Source organism: Patagioenas fasciata, chromosome Z, assembly GCF_037038585.1.
Source record: "Patagioenas fasciata isolate bPatFas1 chromosome Z, bPatFas1.hap1, whole genome shotgun sequence".
NCBI classification, from domain to species: Eukaryota; Metazoa; Chordata; class Aves; order Columbiformes; family Columbidae; genus Patagioenas; species Patagioenas fasciata.
Window position 1 is genome coordinate 27339757 of NC_092560.1, and position 18192 is coordinate 27357948.

At 38.5% G+C, this 18192-nt stretch overlaps 1 protein-coding gene and 1 long non-coding RNA gene across 8 annotated transcripts in view; one reads left to right on the plus strand and one right to left on the minus strand.

Moving 5' to 3' along the window:
- Positions 1-2700: 2700 nt before the first annotated feature.
- Positions 2701-17849, minus strand: LOC139826583 (uncharacterized). 6 transcript variants are annotated; one of them, XR_011736738.1, is made up of 3 exons: positions 11519-17817; positions 10764-10894; positions 2701-3381 (listed from the first exon to the last, which is right to left on the minus strand). It is a non-coding gene; the product is annotated as an uncharacterized lncRNA (long non-coding RNA). The 6 variants fall into 6 exon arrangements; XR_011736740.1 differs by lacking the exon at positions 2701-3381 and having other exon boundaries at positions 7493-10894; positions 11519-17534; positions 17730-17849; XR_011736737.1 differs by lacking the exon at positions 2701-3381 and having other exon boundaries at positions 7493-10894; positions 11519-16545; positions 17426-17817.
- Positions 17850-17925: 76 nt separating this feature from the next.
- Positions 17926-18192, plus strand: part of PTAR1 (protein prenyltransferase alpha subunit repeat containing 1) — a 36054-nt gene continuing 35787 nt past the window's right edge. For both annotated transcript variants that reach the window (XM_071802870.1, XM_065860627.2), the window contains exon 1: positions 17926-18128. In XM_071802870.1, the coding sequence (XP_071658971.1) occupies positions 18043-18128 (86 nt within the window). In that variant the 5' untranslated portion in view covers positions 17926-18042. The remainder of the gene's footprint in view (positions 18129-18192) is intronic.

Sequence of the window (18192 nt, forward strand, 5' to 3'; positions counted from 1 at the left end):
ATCCCTGTCTCCTGGTGTGCATCTCAGCAAAGAGTGTGACTCTATCTTCTCAGCAACATCTTCGTCAGCACCGCAAATCTGACTTTCGGTTCCCAAAAGCCACCCCTTCTCCAAACTGAACAAATCCATCTCCCCCATCCCCTCTCTGTCCAGTCTGTGCTCCAGCCCCCAACCATCTCAGTGGCCCTTGCAGAATTCAGATTTATCAATATCTTTGTTATGCTGGGAGCTCAAAACTGAATGCAGTTGTCTCACAGACTGTACAGGAAGAGTCATATAAAAGATAATACACCTGAAGTTCAGTTGATCAAATGACCCTCAGTGATCATGGAACTCTCACTTTCTGCCATTTTAGCAGTCATTGACAATCAGAACACAAAGCTGCAGAATTATCTAAAGATGTCAAAATGAGTAATTCATGTTCACATAGGCCAATACAGGTACTACAGGTCATTGCAATCTGTGACTAAACTTTAAAATTTTCCATCTGTGGATCCCCAAATGTTCATTTTTATCAATTAAATCAGACACAGTCTTCTGTTTTCTGTCAGTGCTTTTTGAAAATATGTATATATAATCTTCTTAATAACGCAGTGCATAGAGAGAAAATACAGCTTTCACCTGTTCTTTGACACCTAGAGTAATGACTAATATGCTTAAACAGCTAAGGCAAAATAGTCCAAAGTGTCTGCCACTTAGACTTTCAAATGGATACCAAAAAGCTATTTATTAGCCTCAGGTGAGTACCTGGAGTACATTCATTGGACATAAAACATCTTGTATGGTTAGAAGATGTTGTATTAAATAAGAATGCAGTGCAGAGGACATCTTCCTTCCTCCCCTCACAAAAATCAGACAAAACTCTCAAAGTAGTGTGTTGGAATCATCTTTCCCTTGGACATTCTCTCATGAGCTGCAGAAACCTTAATTCTGTCCCTGCTTAATTGCACACAGATTTAATCTTGCTTTTCCATTTTTAGTGTAACAGGTAGCTTACCACAAGATGAAGAAATCTGAACAACTACAATGCTCATATGGGTTGGAGAAAAAAGTGTAGTTAGAAGGAAAGTTCCCCTGGGATATTGCTGAGGACAAGGTCAATATCTGACCTTCTTAATTAGCAAAAGACTCTTTGCTTCTGGTGGGACTAGCACATATTTACCACCATCTGTTTTATCAGAGGTATGTTTTATCAGCCTATATGTTTTCAGTCCTGTTCAGCCCTTTCTTGAGCTCTGTGTTTTAAGTGTATTTCCAGAGGTGCCTGAAAACCGTTCTCCAACATTTGTCTACCAGAAAATTGCAAAAAAAGAGGACAACTGGGTCACAGTTCTTATTTCACTTAAGGTTTCAGTCACATAGGGAACCACCAATCACTCGGTTTTTTTAATGCACACAGGAAACAATGTAATCACCCTCATTACAGTATCTGTTTCATTATTTAAAGAACCCTCTGAACCACAATTGTATACACTAAGGCTGATTTTGATTTTTATTTCCCAGCCAGAGAGATGATGCAGTGGATGTGTGGAAAGAGGTTGCCCATGCAAGATTTAACACAAACACCCAGTTGAAGTCCTGAGGGACTGCAGGTCCTCCACTGCTCCATTTCTGCAGCTGGGTCTTGGATTTACTGTCCACTGTTACTTAACTGCAAATAATCACTACACAAAATTGATTCAATAAAATTAAGCTGACTAAGCCTTCTACGCTTGTGGGAAAGCAGGTGATGGTGACTCTGCTGCATTAACTACAGACTTTTGGGACGTACATGCATCTGTTACTAAAAAATACCATAACAAAGTGGTTTTTGTCCAAATCTCCCTTCTTTCTAACTCACTGTACCACCATTTATATTAGGGTCATGATATCCTATGAATTTCTTTTTGAGAGAGTTGTCTGTACATTCTCATTCATCAGAGGCAAATGAGCAGGGCGATCTCTCAGAAGACAGTGGTGCATTTTTATAAACCAGCTGTAGTGTTCTTTGGAAGAGAAATAATATTCTGATACAATGTGAAGAATTTAAGCAATGCTACTACTCATAAGTACTTTTTTTTTTGTCTGGATTTCTTTAAGCATGTATTATTTGGAGGTAAGATAGAGGTGGGAAAGGAAAAAAAAGAGTAAGAAGAAAATGAAGTGCTTGAAGTAAGTCATCAATATCGCATTCGCCATGGTAGAGAGGGAGATAAAGAATTGTTCAGTGTAGGTACCTAATCTATACAAAAAGACTGCTCAACACAAAATCCTTTAATAATTGAGGAAGTTTACATATGTGTTTAAATTGTGAATCCCCTAAATGACTAATTTTGGTGAGCCATGTATATATTTTAAATAACAGGTCACTGGTACCTTAAAGCGGCTTACATCCTACATCAGTGACACCATGAAGCTACAGCCCTGCATACAAATGGTCTAATGTGGGTAAACAGCAATCACACAAGCAGTGTCCCTGCTCTCCAGAGCAGGCTTTACCTCACCATTGCAAAACATCTAGAATGACATTTCTGGATTCAGGGAATAAAATTTTTAAAAATAATCTTAAAGTATGTATAACTACTTCCCAGGAGTTTAAATGCATGCATGTCTTCCACAGAAGTTTAAAAGATCTAGTACGTCAAATGCCCCAAAATAAGTGAGAAATCCTAGATTTCCTGTAAAGAGTTAAACAGTCATTTCAAAGTCATTACAGTGCTTTCAGACTTACAGACAGTAACATTTATTTTTATCATGACTATATTTTATTTTTACTATAGCTTTATTTTTATACTGTTATCGCACTATATAGTAGTAGATCTTCTACATTTACACTATCAGAAGTTTTTGTCAGTATGGGTATATAGTCATACTTAAGAATTATACTGTGCATTCTATTGATTTGCAAATAGTACACTGACAGCTCCTTATCTAAATGGCAATGCTTTCAAGGCAAAGAATTAAAATAAACCCCATCTTTATTTGTAAAATGCTGTACAAGGTACTATACAATCTCTGGCAACAGTTGCACTAGAACATCTGATTGCTGAGACCCAGTTATGAAGTTTGGGTATCACCAAACTATATGTGCACAAAAAGATCAAAGCAGGACAAAAAGGAGTAAAACACACACAGAAGCCCTCTCTCTGCAAGCTACATCTTGTGTTCTAGCACCTAAGTTTTCATTTAAACCACTTTTCTATGTTTCACCCATGCTTTTCTAGCTTAAGTATCAGAGGGAATCAGTTTGGAAGTCAACATTGTCTTACTGCTTACCTGACAACCAAGAGCAGATTAAAGAGCGGTTCCGAACTACACTACATCAAACTTCGTTACAATCTGTCCAAACATTTTTTCCTGCACTGAATGTCTTCCACCATACAGAACTGTGGTGTTCCTTACCTGAAAGAAGAAAAACAAAATCATTAATAGATCGTTTCACCTTCTCACACTAGTATGGCTGCTGTTAGCACATAGTTTCTGGGCCACTGCTCACAACTACGCATGGCTTTTTACCCATGGTGCTTCTCCTTCCCGAACACCCAGCTCAATATTACACCCCAAATTCAGCTGTTATTTTAAGTGAAGACCACCAGGGAATAGTGGCAGACTTAAACCTCAATATGGCATTTGTCACTGTTGACAGAAAACTCACCCGTGTTTTAGATACAGGTACGTGTTCCCTAACAAACACACAGTTCCTAAAGACATGGAGAAAGCAGTATTCCAAATACCACCTCCATCACCACTTCTTCAATTAGTAAATAAGCCTACTAGTAAAGCTGTTTGGTGTAAAAAAAGATGCAAGAAATTAATTCAATACAGGAGAGGCCCTGGGCAACATGCAAAATATTGCATATTTTTATGTCTCTTTGTTTCAAGACTAGTATTCAAACATTATCCCATATTGTAAATCAACGAGTAGTATTCTAGAGAACATTCTCATTAGAAGTATATTTCAGTTATGGCATTTTCTTAGCACCATATAGATTAAATCCATCCATCTACAATGAGATCTTCAAGCCACAGTGGGTCGAGTCTCTAAAAGCATCGGCAATAAGGTTTTATTGCACCCTCTAGTGTTCAAGTACAGGCTTCTGGATGTATGAAAGAGATTATCTTGCAATCATTCTTGACTTTACATCAAATCATTTTCCAGCAGCCAGAGCCAAACCTGGGATGTTATAATAAAATATGTGAAGTGCATGTGGTTTTCACCATAGAAGCCTTTTCATTTTTCACTTTCTTTTCTATTTTTTCTCAGGTTGCATTAAAATAACATTTATTACTTCCACTGCAAGACAGAATCCTGAGCAACTTCTGAAAATAAGCATTGAGGGATTACTCTGAAAACCATAACCCCATAATACTGTTAAGCTCACGTCCAAAAAGGTTTGAAAAATGTGGTTAGGGTCCAATATAAATCAGTTTCTACAACTGCAGTAAGAACTGCTGTTCCAGCAGAACATAGCCACATGACTTCATCTTTTTCACATTTAGAATTGGCAGCATATTACTGGGATTTAACCAAAAAGGAAAGCAGGAAATGCTATGTGCTATCTCAGTTTGCCCCAGACTTGAGAAACATTTAATCTCTCCCTTCTGCCATGAGTATTAAATGCTCTTTCTACAAGTCATCATGGCTGTACTTCAACTGCTGGAGCAAGGCACTGGTTCATGAACAGTATTTCTAAGACAAAAATAGCACTGCATCTTTGCAGCAGAGACATTAATCGCCTGCAGAATCCCAGCTTAAACAGCAGTGTGACCTTGGTCAATAGAGCAATGCAGCCACCTCGTTATGTGTCAGGAACAGGGCTGTAACGTGTTCATTCATTTTTTAAGCACAATGGGAAAAAAAGAGAAGAGAAGCTGACAGGTATATTCCAATTTATAGCAACTCTAGCCTTGAATCCCAGTCTGGATCTCTAAAGCATGAGTTTGTATTAAGTTTTGCATTACAGCTCTGCCTTTCCACATCTCTGTTCTTTATACTGGGAATGAAATTACTAAGAATATTCTCACTGAATTTTCATTTTACTAAAGTCAGAAAACATAGGTTTATCATTGCATTCAACACCTGCAGGCCTTGGCCATGAGCAAGGGCTTCTGCAAAACTGTGCTACTCACTGTCAACATTAATTGAGCAGAACTCACCAACTGGAGGTTTTTCAATCAAGAAACACAGTGCTTGACTTTTTGTTATCAAGGTAATTCTAAGGGCATTCAGACATTAAAATAAGGATGGGAACAGAAAAACACTGCAAGACAATAAAGCAGGTCATTATATTCTGAAAGGCAAAGAAGTTCTTCTCACTTGTATTATCTAATATTTCAGACATCTTTTAACAAACAAGGTTCCTGGTCATGTAGCGAAACCACGACAAAAGTTAATAGAAGTTACCTGCATACTATTTGGCCATATTGTCATTAAAAAGCAGTAACAACTGAATTTTACATATAGTCAGAGTACAGATATTCATCCCTGCCAGGATAACCACCTATGACACAAAATACTGTTGTTCAAACAAGCACCCAAGGCTAGAATGCAGTGTCAGATGATACTGAGAAACAGAAAGATGAAAGGTATGCCATACACTCAATGCTTCTTCTCCATAATGTTTGAGGATAATACATTTGGCCACTGTCCAGTGAATGTATAATTTTTGTATACATGAAAACTGAGAGAAGTGTACTTAGTCATGTTTTTACTTATATTTGCTTCTGGTAACATTTCAAATGTGTATTAAAGAAACTACTCATACATATCTGTGACTTCTTGAAAATCTGGACTCAGAGTACAGCACCATTTTAATCAATATATGAAAGTGCAAACAGACATATTCTGAAACAAGATGCTTTCTATCTGAAAAAAACACAAACCAACCAAACAAAAAACACCACCACCACCACCCAACTAACATTATTTTTAGAATTACAGCTCTTTATGTAACTTGATAACCAGGCTCAATTTCTTGCTTAGTGACTCATGAGCTAATAAGGTTGTTATACTTTGCACAAAACAAACAAACAAACAACCCCCCCCCAAATAATAATGTGCTAGTAAGTCTCCATTCTAATAGCTAAACAAGAACTTGAAAATTACATATGGTGTGAATAAACGGGATATGTCTGTTTTATTAATGTTTTACTCATTGCCTAAGGAACTACAGGTTGAAAAGTTTCAAAATATGCAGTTACCAATAGAATGCACATCTTACATACGTTGCTCCTCACATTCACTCACCTTAATTTACATGCACAGAAAACAAACCATAAGATTAATATTGGAAGCAGCAGTTCATTTTTGCACACATTAAAATCCTTTATTTTTATTGGAGCCTACCATTACAAGAACTGTTAGTCTTGTAGCACACAGCCATGGATTTTCATTTTGAACCATGTTTCACAGGAATACTTGAGATTAGATTTCTTATATTCTAACCAAGAAGCATTGTTCAGCTCCACGGACATGTAGTTTCAGTGGATGCTAAATATGATTCCTATTATCTAGGAAGCTTTGAATATAGAATTCTGTCAACACAAGAACTGTAAGAAATCACAGCTACTAGTATCAGCCAAGAAAAGATTTAAGGGGTAAGAATTAAGGGTTAGATTAAGCAAAGAAAAATATCTGAATTTGGGAGACAGAAGAAAAATGTGTTTCTTTTGAAATATAAGAGACTCCTTATCTATCAAGACATTTGAACGCTAACTTCCTCCCACCTGTTTACCATTAAGCAGGACTGAGACTGGGAAAAACACTCTAGGGTGAGGAAGAAATCGAGAAACTAAGCAGGTGGACTACTCGTACCAGTTTGGACCAAGAGAACACGCTCAGTAGCGCTGGGATAGGCTAGCATTAGGCTTTGTGCGTAAGGCAAGAATTCAAAATAAAAATAGGTAACACACAAATTCAGAAGAAGATGACCAGTTAGACTGATTGTTGCTGTTACCATCATGTTCACTGGGCTATGGCAATTATGGTTCAGCTGAAGAAATTATGTGCTCTGTGAACGAAATCTTCGCCAGGGACTAGCCCACTATTTGACATCTTGTACTCAAGCAGATCACTACCACTGCGTTTGATGTAAGACATGATCGTCACAAGAAGACAAGGAATGGTAAAAACTGATGAGATAAAATGACAGTTGCAACCAGCATGAGACACTGGGGCATTGCAAACACTGCTGTCAGTTTGCCTCTCATCTTCAGATCAGTACCAGCAACTAAAGGTTAAGACTGAACTACTGTTTTGGTTTATATGATGGGAGGAAGTCACATTGGCCCAGGGAAAGGCCAGTTTCAATCTGAATTATGGGCTGTGCCAGACAAAGCCTGTGAACCAGGTTTTCTTTTTTAGTTCCAGCTGTAACATAAGTGGGCAATAACAGCAAAGGAATTCAGAAGGCATTGGCTTGCAGTGGTACCTCTGTAAGCACAGTGTGCGAAGCTAAACTTGAATGTGGTGTGGCAGGTTCTTGCAAAATTAGAGCTAAGCAGAAGGCCTATATATGGATTTAGGTCTCGGAGTCAGTTCAAACCAAAGAGCTAAAGAAAAACAGGATCAAGAATATGCGGCAGAGTAACAGGGAGACTAGCACAGACATTGAAAAAACCCTACAAACAATCCCCAAACAACAACCAAAAATGACTGGTCTAAAGCAGCAAACACCTGGACTGCACTTTAATCTGTACAGACAGTGAGTTCTTGTGCAAGACCAGTGACATTGTGTCCCGTTCCAAGAGATGGGATGAGAGATGAGTTAACTCTGAACGGGACACGTGCCCTGACTCAACACATGAGATCAGGTGTGAGTTAACTCCCGGTAATTCTGCGCGGCAATGTGAAGTGAATGACAGACAATCACTCCGGGGTCCAATTATGAATTTACTAAAAGCACATGGTGGTATACATATTATAGGGATTAGTGACTTGGCAAAAGTATGTTATAATTACACAAAACTTATAAATACATTGATGGCAAAAGCCCTTCTAAAAACAATGGACTGGCAACATTAGTAATTGTAATGCAAAACTTAACAAGACTTTAGCAGCAGAACTTACTTTTATATGTTCAAGGAAAAGAAAGAGAGAGAAAAAGAGAGAGAGAAGGAAAACTAAGATATCAGAAAAAGAAAGGGAGAGAGAGAGAGTAAGATATCACCACTGCACGGGTACATCGGTCCCATGATGACCTCTGGAAGGGGGGGGGGCACGCATTGAAGGTGTACACGCCGTCAACCTGTATCATACATGAGGTTGTTTTATAACCCAGTTCATCTACATGTGAGATAGGAGAGGGCAGTTCACCTCCTCCCTCTGCTCACTCTTCATGCTGACTAGGAAGACTCTTCTGGAAATGGGTCTGGGGTCTTCAAACTAGGGGAAAGTTCACAATACTGACCAGAAGTGAGTTGTCTTGCCCGTCAGGGGTAGCTGTTGGTTTGTGGTTTCTTCTGGTAGTTGGTTGTCCAACAGATGGTTCATCTCTATCATCCCAATTAGGTCATGAGACCTTTTACAGCAACACTGTTAATTGCCTTTATCTTACAAGGAGTCTACCTCCATGGCCATAAAACTTTGGGAAAGATAAGATGAGGTGTCATCTATCTTTTACTCCCAAAGTAACAAAAAACAGATGTTTAAGGCATAACAAGGTCCTTTGTTCTGCTAAGGATGGGGGTGTGCTTCAAGGTTGTCGCACATTGGATTAATTCAGCTAAGTCACCTGATCCACCAAGTCCCTGGTATAAAGCACAGTGAGAGACTCTCCCTCCCGGACTCAGGAAGCTCCTGCCTGGACCACGCTTCACAGCACACCACATGGTGCCCACTGCAGTGGTAACTGGCTTTAAAAGTAGCAAAACTTACCTTCCCCTTAAAACTGCTGGGCTAAAGCTATAAATACACTCCATTATAAGTCCTCTGGAGAAGAGTGCTACCATTTATTATTGAATGCTCACTCTCCAGAATTGGACACTGCTTTAGAAACAAATGGCCATGTTTTAACTATGTTAATATACAGTTTGCTCCACTTAAAAATGCCAAGAGGACAGTTTCAAGCTGCCATGTTGTTTCAGCACACCTATCAGCTGTTACAGATGGCTGAATTCAGCCACCCAATTTTAAGCTTCTTTGTAATTGCAGTCAAGTCCCAAATGAATGCTGATATTCCTTAACTCTTGAGCTTTTAGTAGAAAACCAGTTAACATTTATAGAGAAAATAACAGATTGCATACTAATACTATTTCTAACTTCTGGTAACTTCAGTATTTTTCCCCAAATTGTTTATGTTTTCATTCTATTAAAGTGAAACTTAAACAGAATGTAACTGAAGAATCTGCAATCTTAATGATGATACTAACTTCTGCCATTCTCAATATAGCAAGAAAGATGCAGTCATCCAGTCTTTGTACAAGCAATTACATGATTCCTCATATCATTTTACTTTTCTAGCTTTATAATGAAATTCTGCAGTAATATGCTAATATGCTATATTATCATAATACATGCTAATATATGAAGGGCTAACCCATCCTTCATATTCACTTTGTTTGAAGTAAAAAACACAAACAGTACCTTGAGAATTTTTTTACACTAGACCAGAGGATAAGGTTAAGTCTTTAGTAAATGAAAATTTACTTTTTTTTTTCTACTACCTAAGTTTTAAATTTACTTTTATGATTTGTAAATGTCTATACATTTATCCAGATTTTCTAAAACAGTCTAAAAACAGGCATACTTTCAGAGGTACTGGGGATTGCACTTAATTCACACATACACACTTCCAAACTGATCAGCACACTTACCACAACACCAGACCTATAAGGTATGGGCATTTATCTTTCTATTGGTATCTACTTCTATTTGTAACAAATAACAATCCTTTCAAATATAATAGTGCCTGCAGAAAAATTTACAATAATAGTAGAGCTATATTCATGAAACACATTGCAGAAACCTACAACAAACAAGAAAATTAAGACCACTTAAAATTGAAAAAATCATTTTTAAATATTAAGATTAATGGACCTCGGCAAAAATCTTTTAATCGGTTGCATTTTTTCAATAAATACACAAGCTTATACTTCTGCTTTATAACACATAAGAAAAATAACTTATTGCACAAACAATGTGCATATCACTTCAATCATAACATAGTTTCAAACTTTCTAAAACACAGTTCTCAAAACTGAATGGTAACATAGCCTGTGAACATACGAACATTATACACAAATATCAAATTAATAATAGATTAGCGAGCTTATAACATGCCTGTTTTACCAATTTCATCATAGTGTTTCCATTAATACAGATTATCACCTCCTCCCCTCCCTTCACCAAGAGTAAGTGTTAAAACAACTATATCCTCCTACAGAACTAAGCACCACTGTTAACAATGATGGTAAGCAGAAATCTGGGGGTCTTGGATGGCAGAACAGATAAAGTTGCACGAATTGTTTCATATTCCTGAAACATTCTGCTCCATTGTGACCTCATTCTATGTCTCCAAACAGGGCTGAAATATTTCCTCCATTACATCATCAATGTAGACACAGTGCATTTCTTCTTTCTTAGGTACTAAAGTCCATCCTCCAGATTCCCTATGGTATATTCGACAATAGGTATCATAAAGCTGAAGTGGGAACAAAATATCTTACAAATAAGGAATTACCTACTAGATCATTGTAAATACTTAATTTGTTTACTTTCATTTTGCAGTCCTTATCTAGCATTCCATTCCAAACACATTGACATCACTAATAAATTTGTTGCTTACCCCTTCAGTTTCCAGGTGAAGGATACAAGGCTTTTAAATTTAAATCAGTCAAGAATCAGGCCCACCATCACTGATTCACTTTTTTTGTTTCTATCATCACAAGACTGCTGTGAAGAAGAATTATTTTAAATCTGTAAATATATACCAAAAGGAAATTTAGTGGTCACAGAATTCCGTTCTCTACCATCCTTATCCTAAACAAAAATGAATGCTATTATATATAAAATCAATGCTTTTACATGTAAGGAAATACTCTTGAGATTGGCCTGTGTCCTTCCCAAGAAAATGAGAAAGCATTCTCAAAAATAGTCTACGGTGGCACTTAGCATTAAGCACAAACATTTAAAGGTATTCTAAACACACAAAATATGCTCATTTACAAAACAATCATTCTACCTTCGTATTACAATAGAAAGGAAAATAAAATAGTCCCATTTATTACTTCTCTGTATCATTCCTAAATGATGATAAGTAAAATCATACTGAAGCCAGAGGTAGGCTACACAGCTGTTTGCATAAGGAAACAATGGGTTTGCTGATGCAGAAATTGTAAAGAAATCTCTCTTAGCTAACATTGGGTTGACAGTATGCACCTAGCACTAAACCCAATTATTTTCCTTTCAGAGAAATTACAATAAATAAGTTACATTTAAAAGGAGGAAAAATAAGGTCAGAGAATAATTGATTCCACTGATTGTGCATGGTTTGCCAATTCAAGTGCATATTGTAATCAACTGCTCCTAAAAACAACTCACCTAGTAGACAGAGGAGGTGTACTCAAACCACTTGGTAGCATACATGTACAAGTGCCGCTGGAACTACTTCAGGTCAAATGCAGATCTTAATAAAAATAAACATACAGTTTGATTTCAAAAAAATCTTTAGACATTACTTATCAGGAACACTTTTACCATAATTAATATGTATTAATAAAACACAAGTAGAAGTTTTTATCAATTTAACATTTTTTCTTTAAGGTTACCCTAGAATTAAAATCAAAGCAGCTTCAATTGTTACATAATTTCACACTAAGCAACAAAAGAGGATGAATAATTCAGCATATGTGAGATAATTCTTTCCTGGTCCATTAATTACATTTACATCTAATAAGGGAAGAGAATTAATTTGGATAAACACAAACTAATATCCAGAAATGAAGTCCATTATACCAAACTCTAGAAAGTAGGGGATGTTTCTCAGAAACTTTTTATCCAAAACTTGTCAGCATATTTCAGTGTGAGGTTTGCTTCAATTCCTTTCTCTCATATGCATTTGAGGACCATGTTTAAACTGTCCCTCAGTGATGCTGTTTCCACTAGCCCACTGGTGTTCATTGACCACATAATGAACTAAGCCACACCACATTCCCTACAATGTTAAGAAAACATTATAATAAAACATCATTTATTGCAGTAAAAGCATTAAATTAGGATATTAATTTTTGATACAATAATAACTTACAATGTATTTTTCATATGAATTAGCTTCCTTGTAGCAAAACCAGAAGTAACTGAAAATGTCTGAGCACCACTGTACCAGTATCACAGGAAAACGGCTGAGAAAAGTCATCGATGTGGGGTTATTACACAACTCTTACATGACGGTCAAACAATCTACTGCTTACTACATGTCAAATGTCTCAGCCCCAAGGGGTGACCTGCTCAAGGGGAGGCTACCATAAACCCACTCCTGTGCAGGAGAGCTCAACAGGCTCTGGTGGCTGCAGAGATCTGCAGCATTAAGCAATGGCTTGTAGTAAAACTCCCCTTGGTGCATGTGCACGTGTGTACCCAGAGCAATTTTTAGTCCTGTCTAGTTTCAACTCTGATGGGTATTGTGGTTTGGGTTCAGAGCCAGGAGTTCCTATGGGGATGAGACTCAGGACAAGTTCACAAGGTTTGCACAACTAAGTTGATTTCAGTCAGGCCTATTTGTCAGTGATGACTATGGGAAACTGCAGTGGGTCTGTGGAATCCTTGACAGAAAGTATGGGAATGGAGATCAGCCTTGAAGATATTAAGGTTTACCCTTGAGAAGGATGGGAGTAAAGGAGTACCTGGAGATATTAAGTTGTACCTGTGAGAGAGAAGGGATGTATCCGTGAGAGAGAAGGCAGTAGAAGAATAACATGAATGACAGCAAAATTAGCCAATGTTAGTGCTGTAACTTGTAACCAATAGTGAAAAGATACATGAACTGGTAGAATTGTATAAAAATGCACTTGTGGTAATAAATGACATCTACTACTTTCATCCTGGAAGAACTTGGTCCATGCCATTGGTCCGTCTGCACCGCAACAGATGACTGAACCAAAGTACTGTTAGTCAGAGTGGAGGCACCTGTTGCAAACAGACTGTGACAATCTTTGTTTGCCAGCCTGAAAACAAATGTATGCAGAACTACAAAATATAGAACTACATACACACACACCGCATGTTTTTGATGTTAAAGAAACATCACTGAAAAGTCTGAAGACTGGTGCCTTTCTGTTTTATGAAAAAAATGTGCTGTGCCTTCCTGCATCTGTACCATAGCTGTCAAATTCCAAAATAGTTTTTGTATTAAATAGCAAAGCAAGGACAATCATAGAATTCTTTAGAATAATTCGGTTGGAAGAGATCCTCAGGATCATCGAGTTCAACCAGAACCTAAGTCTAGCACTAAACCATGTCCCTAAGAACAGTGTCTAAACGCCTTTTAAAGCCTGCCAGGGATGGTGACTCCACCACTTCCCTGAGCAGCCTGTTCCAATGCCTGACAACCCTTTACGTGAGTAAGTTTTTCCTAATATCCATTTCCTCTTGTCCTATCACTTGGTACTTGGGAGAAGAGACCAACAATGGTGGTACAATTATCCTCCTGTTGGCCATGCTTTATGGCTTATTAATAAAAATTATATTAGGCTATGGGAAATCACCAAGATCGATGTGCCCATCTTCCCATGCACTTGCTTCCAGCCTCCCAAAGTGTAGGATGATTAGTGCCAACTGTGAGGGGTTTTTACACAAAATATGATGCTTAAATCAATAGCATTGAAGTAAATTGAACTTGTCCATAAAGATGTAACAACAGTTGAGGGGCACAGAAAATAAACAAGATCCAAAAATAAACCAAGGTTCCACTAGAGTATGAGAAGAAACTTCTTCTCAGTGAGGGTGACAGAGCACTGGAACAGGCTGCGCAGGGAGGCTGTGGAGTCTCCTTCTCTGGAGACATTCGAAACCCACCTGGACGCCTTCCTGTGTAACCTCATCTAGGTGTTCTTGCTCCGGCAGGGGGATTGGACTAGAAGATCTTTTGAGGTCCCTTCCCATCTCTGACATTCTGTGATTCTGTGATTATGTATATTTTGCAAAGGTGGCCGTGAAGACATTAACAATTGTATTTCACACCTGGTAAACTGGATCTGAATTGAAAGATTCTAACCTTTTAGCCATTTATTAGGGTACTCTTAAAGTACAAGACGTTTGTTATATCACTTCAGGTAGCTACAAGGATATATTATTCTGTACTCATCACAGAAGAACTGCCTTGATCAAATTGTTTCCAAGATTTTTGACACCTCCACAGATGTCATAGGAATGGACTACCCAATAAAATTTATTTTCTTTGGACAGCATATATACAATTCTTATATTATTTAATTATGGTATATTCTCTACAGTTTAATCTTATGCCCTATGTGAAATTTAACAAAAGAATATTTTCCAAAATAGTTTACTATAATTACCCCAAAATTACAGCATGTAACTATGCTTGGCTTACAACTCAGTGATTACTCTCAAAAGCTACTGTACACTATCATGTGCAATATTAGTACCACCACCTGCCTTATAAGCTTTTATAATGTGTGTAAGTACCTAAGGTATGCAATTTAAATACATTTTATTATGCTATTTAAATAAGAATAGTGATTTAATATTCAGTCCCCTTTAAAAGGCATACATGAAGCCATACACAGTATATTGTCAGTTAATTGCTCTGTTCTAAATAACTTTTGCAGTTAGTGTATCAGTAGTTTTGTAGCAATTTTCAGTACTTTCAGAACAGAACTTTGCATTGTTATGACTGATTTTCACTTGTACCCAACACTAAAACAAAACAAACAAAAATTTAGACTTTTAATCCATCAAGTAATTTTGGCATGATTAGTAACATCTTAAAGGTATTCCTTTTACATCTAATTCACTAAAACCTCTTTACAGAATTAAAACTTCATCTATAGCTGGAAATATTTTATCCATTATGCTACCTGACTGAAGCTAAATTCACTGCTTTTAAGAAATCTGAAACAAATCTGTGCAGTGAACAAATTGCATGGGACAAAGTGAGAAGGCAGTGAGCCTGAAAAGGTACGCTGTCAACTACATAAAGCTGTCTTATTCCTTTTGAGGAAGGCAAACGGGCATAAATTAAAAATTCTGGGTTTTGCTGAACATAACAATCAAAGCTATTTTGAAAAAGCAATTTTTCAGCTAAAAATATCTTCCAGTGCCCACCAGGAATTGTAATATCTTTCCTCATAATTTTATTTTTATATGACAACCAGAATACATTGGCTTGCTTCAATAATTTCAGAGACTGTGTATCATAAAAGAGTGTCTGTGCAGGCTATAAGGTGAATGAAGACCTGGGACAGCACAGCCATATAACCCAGCTACCTGAAACCAGCGTTATTTAGTCTGAATTCTTCCACTTCATACATGGGTGATTACCAAGGCCCCATAAAAACTCCCATATCTAATTAGTTTTCTAATTTGGAGTTTAACACACTGAACCTTCAAATAAATCTGTGGAGGCCCTGATTTGTGAAAGACTAGAATCTTTTAATGTAACAATCTGTTTGAAGTGCCATATGACTTCACAGGCTCTTGTCTTCTTGCTTATATTAAAAAAAAAAAAAAAAAAAAAAAAATTAGAGTTGAAATCTAAACCAGAATTCAAGTATCATTCATTTCCTCAAGAAATGCAATAGAGCAGGCCAATTATTCAGCACCTCGAACATGGTATATAGACCTAACTCATACTATTGCATCTCATTTTTTATGGGTGTGCACTGTAGCAAAAAGAAATACTGAAAAGAAAAAAACACAACAACCCTACAACAACCCTATGTGAATTCAGTGCTAATGTAGTTACTGTAACAAACTATTTTCTCAGAACACTAAAGAAGTTTTAGCAAGTACAGTACACTGGAGCCAACTGGAGCTGCTAACACAACATGTGCTGCGTTATCTTTTGCTTCTTGCAAAGGCATTTAGTTCCGAATTCTGCAATTACAGTGTCTTGCCATCTCACTGCACTGAGAGATCCTCATATAGTAAATCATATAGTAAATCAGATAGTAAATCGGTCTTATAACAAAGTAGCCAGTCCACAGTCAGAAGGTAACATTATAACACTGAAAAAAAGAAAGACACAATAATTAAGAATGCGGGAAATCCTGGATTCCATTTGCAGGGTAGATGGTCTACATAACCTCCAATCAGAGGCATAGGAGTCTAAACTTGCATTCATAGTAAGTGAAAACAAAAATAAAGCATGTATATAGAAAAATATAGCAGCAAGGTTAAAGAGACATTCCTAAACACCTACAAATATTATTTCAGGGAATATATGGAAAACAATGTAAAAAAAGCATGAAGTTACCTTTCAGCAGTTGCTGCTGCAGAGGACTCCAACACATCATCTTCAGGTTTGAACACCGAGCTTCCACCAGTATTGGTCCTGTTTCGCTTGGGACTCCTTGTAGACATCACCTTCACGTTTATATTTGTCATAGCTAAACAAATATGGCAAAATTTAACTAACAAAAAGGCAAGAGCCAATAAGAAACACATCTCTTCTTTAAGGTTAGTTTATTTACAAATCCAGCAAAAAAATGGCAATATCAGCATGTGAGAACACATTCAGTGTTTCTCTAAGGTATATCCACTTTCCTTCTTGTTCTTTGATACATATCCTTGGCTGAGCCCTTCTTACTTCCACACTCTTGCTCCTCCATTTTGTTATTTTTTTTTTTTCCCCTGAAGGAGAATATACAGTGGGTCTACTAGGCCACCTTGGTGGTGTGTGAAGGTAACAATTAAGCAGATTATGATGATGACACTGCAAGCTTTCAAAAGATACAAGCAAATTATGCATACTTAATCCTTTGTAAAACAACTTGTCTGGGAACAACACATTAATTTCTAAATGACAACCAAACACAGTAATTATGGTTCAGAATTATAATCGGTTGTTCACACTTAGCCTGCAGATAAGCTCACTCATCTCTTTTCGAAGTCATAGAATCACAGAACCCTCTTGGTTGGAAGAGACCCTCAGGATCATTAAGTACAACCATAACCTAACCTAACTCTGGCACTAAACCATGTCCCTAAGAACCTCATCTAAACAACTTTTAAACACCTCTAGGGATGGTAACTCCACCACTTCCCTGAGCAGCCTGTTCCAATGCCTGACAACCCTTTCCGCGAAGAATTTTTTTCCTAATATCCAATCTAAACCTCCCCTGGCGCAACCTGAGGCCATTTCCTCTTGTCCTGTCATTTGCTACTTGGGAGAAGAGACCAACACCCTCCATGTTAAAACCTCCATTCAGGGGGTTGTAGACAGCAATCACAGTATCACAATAACTCAGAAGCTACACGTGTGTTTACCTTTAAAAGCTATGTGGCTTAACATCGAGCATGAATATTAAAATAATGAAAGTTTAAACTGCTAGTTTCATATCTAAATTGGCCATTGCTGCTGCTTCTCCTTGGTCACCTGTCAAACAAGGGAACAGCAGATGGAAGGTTAAGTGCAATGCACTTATACCACAACGCAGGGAGTGCTTCCAACGGTCCCGGAGACCACCCCAGAGGCTCCCAGCCCTGCCCCGGCCTCTCTGAACTACGGCACTGGGCGACATCCCCAAACCGCGGCGGGCACACCCCAAAGGGGGGCTCGGCCCCGGCTGACCATGCGGAGCTGTAGGGCCGGTTGAGTGCCGACAGATCCCCGGCCCGACTATCTTCAGAGCAAGAGCCGCCCGCGCCGGGAAAGCCCGTCCACTGGAGCAAACGGACAGGGCCATTTTACAGCACCCCCCCTACGCCGCCCCCCGGGAGCCTTTCTGAGGGAGGACGCAAGGCCACTCGCAGGCGGGGCTGAGGCGGGCAGGAGGCCGCGCCCGCCCCATTCCGCCGCCCGCGCGCTACCCGCGGCTCCCCGCAGGCCGCTGACCCGGAAGCTCTCTGCCCTCCCGGCGCGGTAGAGCCGGCCGCGGAGGAAGATGGCCGAGTCGCCGGAGGAGGTGGCGGTGCTGGTGCAGCGGGTAGTGAAGGACATTCGCAACGCCTTCCAGCGGAACCCGCACATGTGAGTGGGGCGGGCGCCGCGCCGGGGCGGGAGCGCTGTCCGCCCTTAGTCCCGGACGCGTTCC